The 12,320-nt window shown below is 42.4% G+C and overlaps 1 protein-coding gene across 4 annotated transcripts in view; it reads right to left on the reverse strand.

Annotated features, from left to right (window-relative positions):
* The window catches only part of PDZD2 (PDZ domain containing 2), a 312,563-nt gene that overhangs the window by 107,870 nt on the left and 192,373 nt on the right, over positions 1-12,320 (reverse strand). For all 4 annotated transcript variants that reach the window (XR_003757843.2, XM_029060011.2, XM_029060012.2 and 1 more), the window contains 2 exons: positions 9,988-10,130; positions 7,791-7,923 (listed from right to left, as the gene is read on the reverse strand). Coding sequence is in view for 3 of the 4 variants with exons in the window: in XM_029060011.2 (XP_028915844.1) it covers positions 7,791-7,923; positions 9,988-10,130 (276 nt within the window). In the remaining variant the exon portion in view is untranslated. The remainder of the gene's footprint in view (positions 1-7,790; positions 7,924-9,987; positions 10,131-12,320) is intronic.

Below are 12,320 nucleotides of genomic sequence, written 5' to 3' on the forward strand. Positions count from 1 at the left end.
CACTATGCGTCCAACAGAAAGCCACTGAAAGCCACTCCCAAACTTCAGCTTTGAGGTTGGAGGATTCATTCATTTAATCGTATTTATTAAGCATTTACTTTGTGCAGAGCACTGTACTAAGCATTTGGGGGAGCAGAATATATCAGTAAACAGACATATTTCCTGCCCACTACGAACTTACAGTCTAGAAAGGGAGACAGACATTAATAAAAATAAATAAATTACAGATATGTATATAAGTGCTGTGGGACTTGAAAGAGGTGGTGAATAAAGGAACCTTTCTCAGGTCGTACCTGGAGAGTTTCCAGTACTCTACCAGTCTCAGCTATGGGAGGCAGAGTAAAGCAGTGGCCTGTCCATTCCATTCCCAGCTTGGGCAGTGGCTAGTGAGTGGAAGGCAATCTGTTACAAGTCAAAACTCACCCATAGTGGGCAGCAGCGGCAAGGGAGAGAGTCGAGGGAGGAGACTCAGGCTTACGGTGAAGGAGGCGGCGATGGTAAACCACTTCCATATTTTAACCAAAAAAACTCTATGGATACACTACCAGAACTAGCAGATGGAGAGTGGGGTGTTCTGGGAGAGATGTGTCCGTGGTGTCGCTATGGGTTGGAAACGACTCGATGGGATAAGATAAGAATAAAGGAAGGAGGTCAAGGCGATGCAGAAGGGATGGGAAAAGAGGAAAGAAGGGCTTAGTCAGGGAAGGCCTATTGGAGGAGATGTGCCTTCTATAAGGCTTTGAAGTGGCGGGGGAAGAGGATTCTCCATTCCCTGACATCTTTCGGCCTTTGCTAATTCAATATAATAACAATTATGGTATTTGCAAAGTACTTACTATGTGTCAGGCACTGTACTAAGTGATGGGATAGATACAAGCAAATTGGATTGGACAGTCCCTGTCTCACATGGGACTCAAAGTCTTAATCCCCATTTTACAGATGAGGGAACTGAGGCCCAGAGAAGTTACATGACTTGGCCAAGGTCACACAGCAGACAAGTAGCAGAGCCAGGATTAGAACCCATGACCTTCTGACTCCCAGGTCCACGCTCTAATCATTAGGCCATGCTGCTACTCAAGCAGTGCCTTTGATCTTGTTTATACTTTCCAGATTTTAATTAGAATCAATAGGTCGTCAGACAATTTGAAATATGTTGAAATATATATATTTTTGTGACCTTTTCTTTTTTCCATTTAACTTTCTATTTTAGAGTGAAAAATCACCCCAGACACAAATCCAAAATATTCTCCTTGAATTTCTCTATTTCCTATATTTGAAAAGCATGATTATGTGCACACAGGCACATGTTTATACACACTGCTCTGCACACATAAGGCCAGACTTTGAGGGTGGAATTCAGATGGGACCAATAATTCAGCAGCTCTGCCTTATACTCCTGACCTGCTCAAAAATCCATAAAAACTTCTCACAACACAACACTATCCATGGCAGGAAATGGGACAGCCCACTTCACTAAGGACACGAAGTCCTGTTCTGCCCAGCTGGTAAAGCTCCAACAGGAAAAAAGGATATATAAATCCTCTCCTATCCCTCCTAAAATATCTTTATTAGAAGGAAGGAAACACACACAAAACCTTAATACTCTTAATGCTATAGCGACTATGCCACGCTGCTTCTCAAGAACAGCGTTATGGCAGACTGCCCTTGATCTCGTGTATACTTTCCAGATTTTAATTAGAATCAATAGGTCAAGTCAGACAATTTGAAATATGTTGAAATATATATATTTTTGTGACCTTTTCTTTTTTCCATTTAACTTTCTATTTTAGAGTGAAAAATCACCCCAGACACAAATCCAAAACATTCTCCTTGAATTTCTCTATTTCCTATATTTGAAAAAGCGTGATTATGTGCACACAGGCACAAGTTTATACACACTGCTCTGCACACATAAGGCCAGACTTTGAGGGTGGACTTCAGATGGGACCAATAATTCAGCAGCTTTGCATTATAGTCCTGACCTGCTCAAAAATCCACAAAAACTTCTCACAACACTACACTATCCATGGCAGGAAATGGGATAGCACACTTCACTAAGGACACGAAGTCCAGTTCTGCCCAGCTGGTAAAGCTCCAACAGAGGGAAAAAAGATAAATAAATCCTCTCCTACCCCTCCTAAAATATCTTTATTAGAAGGAAGGAAACACGCACAAAGTCTTAATACACATTCCCTAGCTACTGACAGAGAGGAGAAGGAAGAGGACTCTGTGGCTGGTGAAGAGGTTACTTGTGATTAGTGCAAATGATACCAGCTCTATTTTCAGTATTTCCCAGGGATTCGGGTAAACAAAGGAAAATATGCATCATCTGATTCAGTAAGTGCAATGCATTTAAGCCTCATTCAAATGAAAAGGAAAAATTTAAATAAGATGAGGCTTGTAACAAGCAGTGAGGCTTAGACTCAAATTTCACTGGACAATAAAATAAATGGAATCCAAAAGAGGAACCTTGGTTAGACAAGCCAAGGCCACTAGCCCTGTCCTAAAAACCCACAGTTTGGTGTTATCTTTGTCTTCTACCTGCCTTTTAGCTCTCCTACTCAGTCACTAAATCATCTCGTGGATTTTCTTCTTCAACATTTTCCAGATCTACCTCACTCTGCTCAACCCAAAACAGCCACTACCACTCCACCGCTCTTATCATTCAATTAGATATCAGTTCCTCACTGGTCTCTCAGTCTCTGCTTTTTTTCTTCCATTTGGTCTTCAACATGTGGTTGCTCGGATCATCTTCCTAATATGTCTTTTGGCAAACATCTCTCCACTCCCCATACACTTTCTATAGCTAGCTATTTCCCTCCTTATCAGACAGAAACTTTTTACCATTGATTTCAAGGCTTTCCATCAGCTTTCCCTATCTTACGCATCAGCTTTCTTCATCTACTACTCCTCATTATGCACTCTCCATTCCTCTCAAGTTTCCTCTCTAACTGTATCTCTTAACTTTCCTGCTTCCATCCATATTCTTATACTCTTCTCCCTGCCTGGGCATCCTTCCTTCTTGAAATCTGCCCATTATGTCTCTCCCTACCCTAAAAGCCTTCCCAAAATGTCACTTTCTCCGAGAAGCTTTCTCCAATTAATCTCCACCACTTTAAACCACATCAACCTGACAGCCATTCAGTGCTTAGCACATAGTAAGTGCTGAACAAATACCATCATTCTTCTTCTTCTTCTTATGTAACAATATAAAGATTGGTGGTAATATAATGATCAGCGAGGCGCCATGGAAAGAGCCTGGGCTTGGGAGTCAGAGGTCATGGTTCTAATCCCGGCTCCGCCACTTGTCAGCTGTGTGACTTTGGGCAGGTCACTTAACTTCTCTGTGCCTTATTTACCTCATCTATAAAATGGGGATTAAGACTGTGAGCCCATGTGGGACAACCTTATCACCTTGTATCCCTCCAGCGCTTAGAACAGTGCTTTGCACATAGTAAGCACTTAACAAATACCATCATTATCATTATTATTATCTACGGAGGCTACTGTTTTTCATGTATTCATTCATTCACTTTAACATATTCTTTTATTATTACCAGTGGTATCCTCATTCTTCTGCAGCTACCACTATTTGTAAATAACTGATTCTGCCCATTGACTGGAAGCTCTCAAGGGCTGTGAAAAGTGTCTCTTCTTTCTACTGTACTTTTTTATGATATTTTTTAAACACTTATTATGTCTCAGTCACTGTATTGACCTCTGGGGTAGATACAAACTAATTGGGTTGGCCACAGTCCAAGACCCACACTGGGCTCACAGCAATAATCCCCACTTTCCAGATGAGGTAACTGAGGTAGAGAGAAGTGAAGTGATTTGCCCAAGGTCACAGAGCAGACAAATGCTGGAGCCGGTATTAGAAGCCAGGTCCTTCTGACTCCTAGGCTTGTGCTCTAGGCACTGGGCAATTCTGTTTCTCAAATTATTTCTCTAATTCTAGCTAATCTCCTCCAAGAGGCCTTCCAGACTGAGCCCCCCCTTTCCCTCTGCTCCCCCTCCCCTCCTCCCACCCTTTGCTCTTCCCCCTTCCCCTCCCCTCAGCACTGTGCTCATTTGTATATATTATTTATTACCCTATTTATTTTGTTAATGAGGTGTACATCCCCTTGATTCTTGATTCTATTTATCTTGATGATGTTATCTTGTTTCTGTTTTGTTCTGTTTTGCTTTGCTGTCTGTCTCCCCCGTTTAGACTGTGATTCCGTCACTGGGCAGGGACTGTCTCTATCTGTTGCCTAACTGTACATTCCAAGTGCTTAGTACAGTGCTCTGCACATAGTAAGCACTCAATAAATACGATTGAATAATTCTGAGTAGCCACCTATTTTCCTGGCCCTAAAATTAATCTGAACCCCAACCCCACTGCCCTGTGTCTGGTATGGAGCATGCTCAATACGTAATCAGTTGACATCCCATAGCACTTTAGCAATTATACTAGATACTCCCAGAACATAGATTTCCAAAATGCCAGGATCCTTCACACTTCACAATCACTGAGAAAGAAGGAAGGAGAAAGTTCACGAGCTAGGGTTGTTCTTCAGCACTTAAATACAGCTCTCTGAACACAGTAAATGTTCAATAGATATTATTATTATGGCGTTAATTAAGCACTTACTATGTGTTGAGCACTGTTCTAAGCGCTGAAGCATTAGATTTTAATTGTTAAATACTACTACTAATAATGCCTCAGATTTTCAATGTAAAAATATGTTTGGCATATTTAAAGCCATGCCACCAAGACAGGGGATAGAAAGTCTCTAAGTAAGAGTGCCTCTGTGCTAGGATAGACTTAACAGAACCCCAACTGATCCCAGTGCCAGTTTAGGAAGCAAAACCTTGAAGTTGAAGAGACTTTCGCTGGGAACTCTCTCTACCAAGTTGAGTGGAAAGTGAGAGATTTTTGTTGGGTTAAGCCTGAGGAAAATCCTGCCGGGGTGGAAGGAAGACAAAAAGTAGGTGTAAAGGGTTATCAGAGCACAGAAAATCCCTTTGGTACAGGTTAAATCCAACATAGAAGGCTCTTAATAACAAGACTGAGCCCCAAACTCAACTGAAAGACTTCACTTTTGGAAACGTTCTACAAGAGGGCTATGGCTAATCTAAATGAGAATGAAGTGTGCAACATCTCTAGCAAATTCCAAAGCTAATCCTCTCCTTCAGTGATCCCAGATCACTTTATACCAAGCAGAAGCTGTTTTTAACAGAGGAGAAAATTAAAGAACAGAGCAAACACATGGCCTGTTCAAATAGATGAAATTAGGCTTCAACAGGAGCAATTATAGAATTCAATTTGTGGTTGTAAAACTCTTATTCCATCTCTGTAAACATCCTGGATAAATTACAAAGGATGTAAATATAGCCTGCAATCTATTTTAGGCTGTCTTGTTTCTTCATAAGTCAGTACACTGAAGCAACACCCAGGTTAATACTGGACATGTAGGAAAATGTGCTCATCTGAGCCTTAGCGATTTCAAGCTGCTGAACTTAAAATCACAGAGTGATAGGGGCACTGGGGGAATCTGCCTCAAAAGGTAGAATCCACAGGAGCCACAAATATCTGGAAGTTAGAAGACTAAGGTGGGTACGATGATAACAACTGCACGTTCAGCACAGGTGGAGGTCTTGAACTCATAAGCAAAAGAAAGAGATAATGGTGAAGGAATCACTCATTCATTCATTCAATCATATTTATTGAGCATTTACTTTGTGCAGAGCTCTGTATTAAGCACTTGGGAAAGCACAATATAATAACAGAACAGACGTATTCCCTGGCCATGATGAGAGTGAATCATCCTGTAGAATTAAAGGCTCTTCCGCTGGCCTGGACTCAATATCTGCTGTGGATGCCAGGTAGAATAATTGCCAATGGAGTACAATCAATGGTATTTATTGAGCACTTACTATGTGCAGAACACTGTACTAAGCACTTGGGAGAGTACAATACAACAGAATTAGCAGACGTATTTCCTGCCCATAATGAGCTTACAATATAGAGGGGGAGATAGCTATTAAACTTTTCAAACTTCAGAACTCGAAAAACTGCAGGAGCTGGCCTGCTGTTGCTTCTATGACTTCAGAGGGCAATCAAGACCGACACAATTTTAATGGCAAGCACTCTTTGAACAGTGCAGAGGTTGTGGGCGAGTTGAAGTGAATGGATTAGAAGCAAGGTTTCATTTGGTTTTGCCCTCTTTAGGAAACAGAGACCAAGAAGCATGCACAAACTAGTAGGAGCAGCATGTGACGTAACATGGCCTAGTGGATAGAGTTCAGGCTGGGAATCATAAGGGCCTGGGTTCTAATCCCAGTTCTGCCACTTGTCTGCAGTGTGGCCTTGGGCAAATCGGCAAGTCACTTCGCTTCTCTGGGCCTCAGTTACCTCATTCACAAAATGGGGATCAAGACCGTAAAGCCCATGTGGCAAAGGGACTGTGTCCAACCTGATTAACTTCTATCTGCCCCAGCGCATAGAAGAGTGCCTGGCACACAAGGTGTGCTTAACAAATACCATTAAAAAAATATAATTTGCAGGGCTGTCCCTGTTGAATTTGATGTTGAATCTGTTACCATCTAATACACTGAAGATGTTTGTGATGAAAGGAAGGATAGTATGAGTCAGTAAGTGAAGCCGAAATTCTGTCTCTGAAGGAACACCGCAATTACACCCCTAATTCCACTCGACCACTTAAAACCATGGCCCATTTCCTAATCACATCTACAGTGCAAACGGACAGATTCAGAAACAAATTACATGAGTTCATTATTGATTTTGACATACACTGATCTACAGGTCAATGACAACCAAAACAGAACGCAAAAACACTAACACACACACTATATAAGCTATTCAAATTCAGAGAGGTTGGTGATTGGAATAGTAATAGTAATGATGGCATTTATTAAGCGCTTACTCTGTGCCAGGCACTGTTCTAAACACTGGGGTAGATACAAGGTAATCAGGTTGGACACAGTCCCTGTCCCACATGGGGCTTACACTCTTAATCCCCATTTTACAGATGAGGCAACTGAGGCCCAGAGAAGTGAAGTGACTTGCCCAAGGCAGGATTAGAACCCATGACCTTTTGCCTCCCATACTCTATCCACTACATCATGCTGCTGCATCTCATAAATTGTCATGGAGTGACCCAGACTCCATGGGCCTATCTTGAGGCTTCAGAATCTACTCCTGCAAAGAGAACCAGTAGAATGGAAATAGCCACACAAACGTCTTGATCTATTATCTCTCTTTCCCTCTCTTCCACCTTTCCTCTTCACCTATCAATCAGTGGTATTTAATGAGCACTTACTCTGTGCAGAGCACTGTACTAAGCACTTGGGAAAGTACAATGGAACTGGGAGAAATGTTTCCTGCCCAAAACGAGTTTACAGTCTAGGACTCACAGTCACCACCTTTTTGTTTTTGAGCAGTGATAAGCTCAGTTCTTCATCATTCTAGGCCTCATCTCCACCATCAACTGTTTCTTTCTCTTGCCCACATTCTTTATTTTCCAAGCTTATTTTCCACAAAGCATAAACTTAAGCAAAATCATTCCAACCACCCTCACCCTTCCAAAACACACAAAACTGCATTTGGTAAAATGCCTCTGAACCTATCTGCCTATGTTTGCATATTCTCGCCCCAAGAATGGACTATCTTTTAGGGCAGGGGTCTGCACTGTTCCCTTCTTTCTGAAGTGTACAGTGCCCCGCACTAGGTATGTGTTTAATCAGAGTACCACTATAACCACAGCAATGATGAAAACAATACCTACCCTGCTGGCAACCACCAGCTGCACCAGTCCAGCTGCAGAGCGAAGAATAGCCACAGCTTCCTGATGGGAAAGCCCGACCAACGACTGGCCATTGATCATCAGCAGCTCATCTCCTGCGGTCAGCCGGCCATCCCTGAGGAAACCCAGAAGTAAAAAACATTTTTCATGTAAAGACTCTGTGCCAAAGAGTTAAGGCTTTTTAGGTTCAAGTAGGAATGGCAAGGAAAGCCTAAGGGCAAGAAGTTACAACAGCTTGAAGGTGCTTCCTTGTCCCCTTTGTGTCCTTGGACACTCATCTCTGTCACTTTTAGGTTCAGACATCCAGGGATATCCTCAGGGTCCTAGCAACCTGTACTTCTTTAAACCTGAGGCAGGTACTCTTTTAGGGTCTCACACTAGTGCTCACCTGTAGTTTGTGGTCCAAGATAGCCTTGGAAACATCCAAGATTCAGTCAGTCAGTCCTGCACTCCCTAAGAGCTGTTGCTGAAGCTCCCACTCCCATCTGCAATAGTCATCTCTCAAAGGTTTGAGTAATCCCATACCTTACATGGATATTTCTGGCTCTGAGCCATTGATTTTTACTTATTCAAGGAATTAAGCAGTAACAGTATTGGAACAGATCTGAAGACAAATCCCAGAATAGCCATCTTCCTTCAAGACTGTAAACTCATTGGGGACAGGGAGTCTGCCAATTCTGTTGCATTGCACTCTCCCAGGAGCTTAGGACACTGCTCTGCACATAGTACATGCTCAATAAATACCACCAAGAACTAAATTTTTACTTAATCCAGGGGAGTAATTCTCCCCAAATCTACCAGACTTTCCTATCTGTAGCTCTTTTGGGGGTAACACACTGACAGATCTTGCTGGGCCATTAACTCTGTGGACCATAGCCTTTCCAGAGAACCCCTCCTTCTCAAGCTGGCCCCCTGAGGATGGAATCTTGATTCCCTGGTCCTTGCTCTCCTCCAGTGCTAAAATGGAGGCTGTCTCCTGGCCCATTAAATCTTCTGTCTTAGCTAGACCACTGCTTCCTTGCACAAATCCTTCCTTCCAATCGGCTAGGATCCAGATGATATCACCAGGTGAGTGACTGATAATGCTATACAAATGGGCTGTTCCTCTGGAGTGAGATTTTTCCTGTTCTAGAAATTTCTAGCCCTATTTCCACCTATTTCCAAGTGTGGGGCCAGGCAGTGTTGACCATTACATTATCTGAAACCCTTTTTAGTAGCTGTCATTTGATCAGACTGACCTCAAATTACATGATGACAATCTGTGCCCTCAAAATGCATCCCCAGCCTTGGATGTCAGAGTATACAGGCCAGATAGCAGGTTAGTGAGGAGGCCCTGACTTGGTTATTATTCAGCCCACTGATCTATGCATGCCAAACCAATCAGCAGTGTCAATGAGTAGGAAACCAAAATTCTTAACTGGGTTTTTCCTGAGAGCTAAACATGCACTTGCATAAAATGCATCTTTTGCTTGGTCAACCCAAACTTTCTAGTCTATTCTCAGGCACTCACATACTATTAGATCCAGGAATGAAAGTAAACTGGGCCAGGCTAGCAGGACTCAGTTTCAATGAAACAAAGCTTTCCAGAAAGGTCTTTTGCATATAAAAATGATTTTGCGCGGCGGTGGTTGGCCGCAGCGGGTTGCTCCTTCACCCCTTTGGCAGCAACCTGAACTAAGGAGGGGTATTAAGAATAATAATAGTAATAATAATTATGGTATTTGTTAAGTGCTTACTATATGCCAAGCACTGTTCTAGATACAAAATAACGAGGTTAGACACAGTCCCTGACCCACATGGAGCTCTTAATACCCATTTTACAGATGAGGGAACTGAAGCACAGATAAGTTAAGTGAATTTCTCAAGATCACAGAGCAAACAAGTTACAGACCTGAGATTAGAACCCACATCCTCTGACTTTCAGACCCATGCTTTTTCCTCTAGGCCACGCTGAGAGGCTGTGGAGTTCTGCCTCTTTGACTCATCCTTATGGCCAGCAATCAATATCAGTGGATGAAACATTTTTTTTGACCTTGTAAAACAAATCTCATGCCATCCATTTCCCATTGGTCAAAAAACTTCAGACCTCCCTGATCTATACGTTTATCCATTAGAGGACATTATAAAACACTAAATAACAGGGAACGAGGGGGTGGAGGTGGGGAGCACTTTCAGTCACCTGTGTGCAGCTCCTCCTTCCTCCACATGAGCAACAATGATGCCGTGAGGTGAGCGTTTTGATCCTCGGCCTCCGGTAATCTGGATGCCCAGCCCGTCGGACCCTTTCACCATGTGCATCTTCCAAATTCGGCAGCCTTCTCGCTGGAAGAAACGAGAGCATTTCTGAATGTGTTTTTAGATAACGACATTTTGCTGGAACAAGAAACCCTAGAGTCAGGTCCAAAATGGAAGGCATTTGTACCACCTGCATTATATAAACTCATGTATTGTCACTCCTTAGAGCTTCTAACAATGTCCACCTCAGTTCTATTCATACTATTACGTTGCTTTGTTTTTTTAAATTTGAAGATGATACTAGACACGGTGACTCTAGTCATTATTATGGATGGATACATGTGCCTGAAAGATCAATGTGATCAATAGTCCTTCCCACTCTGAGTTCATACAGCATCTGTTTGTTTGTTTTTTGCGGGGTGAGTGGGATAGATGCCCTTCTTAGTGTTGACCAATTTGGTTGGTTGGTAGGAGGAGGACGGAGGGGAGGGTTGCTAAGGTATGACAGCTAGGAATGATACAAACTCTTAACTCCATATCTGCAAGTCAAGGCACCCTAAAGTCAGAGCAAAGTCTATCCATTCCTAGACATTTAGAGGACATGAACCTCCATTTTTATTCTATTCTTCCCTTCTCTTCTCTATTTACACTCAGTCTTTTGGAGAAATCATTTGCTCTCACGATTTCAACTAGCACCTCTATGTGGATGATTACTAAATCTTTATCTCCAGGCCCAATCTCTTTCTTTCTGGGCAGTTCCACATTTCCTCCTGCCTTCAGGGCATCTCTACACAGATATCCCAATGACATCTCAAACTTCATGTGCCCAAAGCAGAACTCATACTCCCACCCAAACCCTGCTCTCCCTCTCACTTTCTCATCAATGTAGACAGCACCACCATCCTCCCTGACTCAAAAGCTGTAACCTTGGGATTATCCTTTACTCCTTTCTCTCATTCAACCTACATAATCAACCTGTCACCAAAACCTGTAGGTTCAGTCTTTACAACATCACTAAAATCCACCCTTTCTTCTACCATAGTGCTACCATGATGATCCAAACACTTATCCTATCTCGACTTGCTTACGGCATCAGCCTCCCTGCTGACCTCCCTGCATCCTGTCTCTCCCCAGTCTACCCCATACTTCATTCTGCTGCCCAGATCATTTTTCTACAAACTGCCCAGACTCCTTAAGAACTTCCAGTGGTTGTCCATCTACCATCGCATACACAGAAACTCCTTACAATAGGCTTTAAAGCAGTCAATTGCCTTGAGTCTTCCTACCTTACCTCTATGATTTTCTACTACAACCAAGCCCCCACACTTCACTCTTCCAATGCCAACCTACTAACTGTACCTCGATCTCATCTATCTCTCTGCTGACACCTTGCCCATGGCTTGCCTCTTGTTTTTGTTTTGTTCTTTTGATTGGTATTTGTTAAACACTTACTATATGTCAAACACTGTTCTACTAAGTTCCTCTGGTCTGCAACTCCCTCCCCTGTCATATCTGACAGATGGTCACTCTCTCCACCTTCATTTCGTCTCATTTCCTCTTCTTCCACTCCTATCAGTGTCACCCATGCACTTAGATTGGTACCCTTAATTTTTCCACCCTCAGTCCTGCAGCATTTATGTACATATCCTTAATTTATATATTTATAGTAAGGTCTGTCTTCTCCTCTAGACTATAAACTCCTTGTGGGCAGGGAACATGGCTACCATGTTTATTATACTGTTCTCTCAGCATGGCTTAGTGAAAAGTACCCTGGAAGTCAGAGGATCCCAGTTCTAATCTCTATTCTGCCATTTGTCGGCTGTGTGATCTTGGGCAAGTCACTTAACTTCTTTGTGTCTCAGTTACCTCATCTGTAAAATGGGGATTAAGACTGTGAGCCCCATGTGGGACAGGGACTGTGTCCAACCTGATTAACTTGTACCTACCCCAGTGCTTAGTACAGTGCCTGGCACATAGTAAGCACTTCACAAATTCCTTTTTTTTAAAAAAAAAAAGCTTAATACAATTCTATACACACAGTAGGCACTCAATAAATAAGATTCATTGGTTGATTGATTATTCCATAAAAAATGGCCTCCGTTCAACCCTTGGCAATGAATGTCATGCACAATGATCCATGAGAAGTTCTGCCTCTAACTGACGGCACTACAGCAACACTTGAAAATGTTTTTAACTTTTCTTCTTAGACCCTAGGACTATTCAAATAATAATAATGATGGTATTTGTTATGCACTTACTATGTGCCAAGCATTGTTC

The sequence above is a fragment of the Ornithorhynchus anatinus genome, chromosome 3 (genome assembly GCF_004115215.2).
Source record: "Ornithorhynchus anatinus isolate Pmale09 chromosome 3, mOrnAna1.pri.v4, whole genome shotgun sequence".
Lineage (NCBI taxonomy): Eukaryota > Metazoa > Chordata > Mammalia > Monotremata > Ornithorhynchidae > Ornithorhynchus > Ornithorhynchus anatinus.